General features: G+C 31.8%; 1 protein-coding gene across 1 annotated transcript in view; it reads left to right on the top strand.

The window, feature by feature from the left end:
- Positions 1-247: 247 nt before the first annotated feature.
- Positions 248-4,757, top strand: part of LOC108552513 (RNA/RNP complex-1-interacting phosphatase) — a gene marked incomplete at its 5' end in the record, with an annotated part of 64,856 nt that continues 60,346 nt past the window's right edge. Inside the window, 2 exons of the mRNA XM_017907104.1 lie at positions 248-279; positions 2,147-2,234. Coding sequence (XP_017762593.1) covers positions 248-279; positions 2,147-2,234 — 120 coding nt within the window. The remainder of the gene's footprint in view (positions 280-2,146; positions 2,235-4,757) is intronic.

Genomic DNA, 4,757 nt, shown 5'->3' on the forward strand with positions numbered 1-4,757 from the left:
TTGGAACCAATTATTTTAGTCGAATGATATTTGACCTAAAATCTAATTAGAATCTTTGACAAATTGTGTGCTTACGTTGTTTTGTTCTGTACAATTGCCACTAATCTGCACTTAGAGGAGACATTCAAGCGGTTTGCTAGATTTACGATGTCTCCTGGGAGAAAATAAGCAAGTGCAAGGGGTTAAGTACATCGTGCATACATTCGTTGGATAATTCATCAGATCTGGCTTTTTCTTTTTGTTTCAGGCCGTGAGTAACAATTTAGAGCCGGAGAATCGGTGAGTAGATTCGCACGATTATTTCTCATTCGATTAGTTTGTGTTTATCGTTCTCTCAGTTTATTTTAACGTTTTTACGTTTCTTACGTATTAGACACTTTAGATTATTTGATAAGCTTCTGCATTTTGTGAACAAATATTAATTAACTTCATCAGTTTATTCCTCGACTTGAAGATTTAAAGTTGTCAAATTTTAAGGCTTTTATCTATGACAGTGCATGTATTCATTGGTATATTCAACAAATATTTTCAATCTGTTATTCAAGGGTTCTGTTTATCTTTGTAATAAGGACTTTAAACAAAATTTGTAAATTCTTAGTAAAAATTGTTTTAAGAATTCTTACAAATGCATATAGTTTATTAACATTTTTAGTTATTTTCGTATCAAAATTATAATTTTTATACAAGTTATAAAAATTCAATATTAATTGTAATAAGTGATAGAGAAAATGATATTTCTGAATTTTTTAATTTTTACTTTCCTTTTCGTGCTCTGAGTAACAGTGTTTCTCAACTTGTGTGTCATGATTCAATATGAAATCATACAATCTTGAATGGATTGTGAAATAAAAATAATAGGTCTTATATTTTGTACATAATTCAATTTCTAAACACTACTTATAGTAAAATGATATTAAAATAATTTTTACAGATGTTGCACTTTCAATTATATAATTCATAAATTTAACAAATGTATCTTAATTAATTCTACATTCAATATTATATTCATAATTTTTTGAATTGTTAATTTCATTTTCTAATTGTTCGATAAACTTTAAATATTATTACATATATTTACATATTACATATTACATATTTACATTTTACTATATTATTCTTTCTGGCTTACGAAGATTTCGCACTGTCACATTTTCTTGTTACATGTAAAAATATACGAGTACATATATACATACATGGTATTATTATCTCATTTTTAAACCTAACTGTTTAAGAAATTTGAAGATAAAAACTTAATAAACTAACATTCTATACTATAAATAATTATCTTAAATTTATAAACTATATCTGAAAAGGCACAAAACAAAATTACACTTCATTTTCTTTGGTTTCTATCACCTTTCTTTTCTTTCTCTCATTTCCTAATACACATTTTCAACCACTACTCTCTTCCTCAAAATGTCCTTAATACATTTATTATTTAGTTATTTCTCGTACATCGACATATTCGAGAAATTATCGAGAAAAAATTCCCGCAAAAATTCTGATCGTTAATAAAAATTGTACAATTTTCATATACATATATACACGTATTTATGAGAGCAAAGTTGGATAAAATCGAGTTCGTACAGTCCCCTTCCCACCATACTTCGCTCACGATATAAATCTGTCGAAACACGCGAGGTGTGCCTTAATGGCTTTTAAATCGATTAGTGTTCCAATAAATTTCGGTTTTTTAACAACATCAAAGTCCGAGCCAGGCTAGTTGTTTATTTATGAGAAACACTTGTCCGAGACAAGGGGGGCCCGTGCTATCGTCCCAAGGGAGCACCTGGTACGAGCCTTTGGAGAATTTGATATATCGAAAGGGATGGTGGAACTATTTGGGCCGACACCCCCGCTTAATTCCGGCCCTTTTCCTCGGGACCCCAGATTCTTTGTTCCCCTAATATATCACCGCGTCCACCAGATCGCGCCCTTGAGAAAGAGCCTCTCGTAACAGAGGGCGTCGCGACAGGCCGATTGTTTTGTGTTCTCTCTGTCTCACTCTGTCTCTCTCTCTCTCCCGTCTGCCCGAATGAAGTCGTCTCCCTACGACGCGAGCAGTGTATTCTCCACGACTGCAGGACCAATAGAAGTTCAAGGTTTAATACTCACGCGATGCTTTTCTTTTGCGATATTGTTGCAGATTTACAACGACAGTACTGTTACAAGCGTTTCCGCAAGTCAAGTATATCATCGATTTGACAAACACAGATCGCTACTACGATGAGAAGGTAAGGGAAATGTATTTGTAGGATTAAGATTTCGCCCGTTTTGCGCTGGTTAAAGGCATTTCCATGTGTGTCTGTCTTAAGTAAATCGAGAAACGTTGTTTCATGTCACGTTTGGGGCAAATAGGAAAATTAAAAATATTTGTATTATCAAGAAATGTTCGTCGTCCTACGTGAATGAAAATCGTAATCAAATTATTTATAGAATTATTTTATGAAAATTAGTGGACGAAGATTTTATATGTTTATCTTGTATTTTTGTCATAGATTATATTGTAGACTCATCCAGTTATATAATGGGAATAATTATAGACTTAACGAAAAGGATAGTAGAAATATTTATGGGCCGATATTTGGACCGAAATATTTTTAGAAATATTTATGAATATTAAGAAATTATATATTATATTGTAAATAACATAACTAATAGTTGTATGTGATAAATATTAACTAAAACATTGCGTTTTGGGAATTTTTTATTTGGTCAATTAGTAATTGTTTTGTAATAGAAAGTTTTTTGAAATCAAAAGTTTAATTTTGAAAGTAAAAGGATTACAAAATCGATGTATTTATTATGAATACATAACGTTTACAATACATGAATGTCTGCATAGTGGCGCTAGTGTAATATAAAAGGTTAAATTTCTAATTACTGATGTTCATTTTGTAATAGAAAGTTTTTTGAAATCAAAAGTTTAATTTTGAAAGTAGAAGGTTTACAAAGTCTATGTATTTATTAATTATCTATTTTCTCATCTTTATTAGTAGAAATGAAATGAAATAATGAATTACAGATTATGAATATCTGCATAATGGCGCTAGTGTAATATAAAAGGTTAAGTTTCTAACTACTGATGTTCATTTTACTCGTTTCATGTTAATAATTTTATAATGTCGGTTATATATTTAATTTTAATATTAATAACATTAATAGTATCAATATTTAAATTTAATATGGATATTGAATGTTAATAATTTTAAGGAAATATCCTTTCTCATCAGTAACGACTGTTTGTATAATTTTAACAAATTCGAAGGTACTAATATACCAATAGTAAAATAATTTTCTGTGTATCTAGAACTTAAGGTTTCGTTTTTTAAGACTTTATTATTATTTCTTTAGTTTACTATAATTACCTAAAACCCAGAATTTTGTTAAGATTATTTACCATATTATTTACTATTATTATTGAAAATCCACAATTTGATTTATTTGGATGACACATTCACGTTCAAGCACAGAAAAGAATTTTAAAAACCAACTCCATATTTCATTGACCAGTAATAATACACCAGATACACTAGAATTATCACTATATATAATACACTAGAGATTTTCTTTCAACAACAACATCTACAAGAATGCCACGTCACTCATATTGATTCGTGCATTTTTACCGTTTAGTAATCGAAACCGAGAGACCTTTTTCTTCCTCTTCGCAAGCCGTCCCTAGCTGCATTCTTTGATCGAGCAGATATTGCAGAGCGTGGCTCCTTTACACGGCCTCTGCTTATCTTTGTTTATCTGTCGTCTCTCTCTCTCCCTCTGCCTCGTTCGTTCGCACGCCTGCGCGTCCCTTTTTTGCTTCGCTCCCTTGTTCCTTTCACGAGAGCCTAATATTACGTCTGTGTCAGTTCGGACTTTATTTGGTATTTAAAATTAGTCGAGTGCGCCCAACTAATTTGTAAGGAGGACCAAAAGGGACGACGAGGGCTAATGAACTTATTATTAGATTTTTGGAATAGCTGACTGCCGGCGACTCGATCGCTGAACTTCCACGTCTGCCCGCCAGAGGCGCGCACGTAGTGCGAGTGTATGTATGCGTTTTCTAGGTCAGTCCTGTCACAACCTGAGACCGATCAATTATATTAATAAGTTCTAGAGTCGAGACTGTACTCGGTCGTTTCGTGTCTTTTTTTTTTTTTTTCCTTTTTCTTCTTTTCGTCGTTCACGGACAATCGTTTGCGATGCGAGGAGGAGGAGGACTGTGCTAGAAAATATTTTAGAAATGCTACGACGCTTTTGAGCATCAATAGTGCCGCACGGTATCGGTAATTAACACGGGGATCCTCTGGTGTCTCACGCGTCTAATTAGAGCGCATTATACGTAATAGTATCCCCTTAGTGGAACCCTTAATTTTTGACCTGTGAATGGTGTCGTTGGGAAGGGAAAGGTTCATTCACTAGAGGGATCAAATAGGGACTAGGGGTGATTATTCCTAAAGATTTTATCAACTTCTTAATATCTGAGGAATTTTTTTTCCCTTTTTGGAGATACTGGAATTTACGAGTCAATTTACGGATGTTTTTGATTTATGACTCGTTTTTGTATTTTGTATATCTAGTAAGTTTCTTTAGTATTAAAATGTACAGTTTGTTATATATTTTATACAATATTATTGTTATTAATTTATTATAAATACAGATATAATAATAATAATGATATATTTCCTAAAATATTAAGCACCATAGTTATTTTGTTATTAGATATGGAAATTGGATATTATAAATATTAGATTTATAAT

The sequence above is a fragment of the Eufriesea mexicana genome, unplaced genomic scaffold, assembly GCF_001483705.2.
Source record: "Eufriesea mexicana isolate 0111107269 unplaced genomic scaffold, ASM148370v2 scaffold47447481101, whole genome shotgun sequence".
Taxonomy (NCBI): Eukaryota; Metazoa; Arthropoda; class Insecta; order Hymenoptera; family Apidae; genus Eufriesea; species Eufriesea mexicana.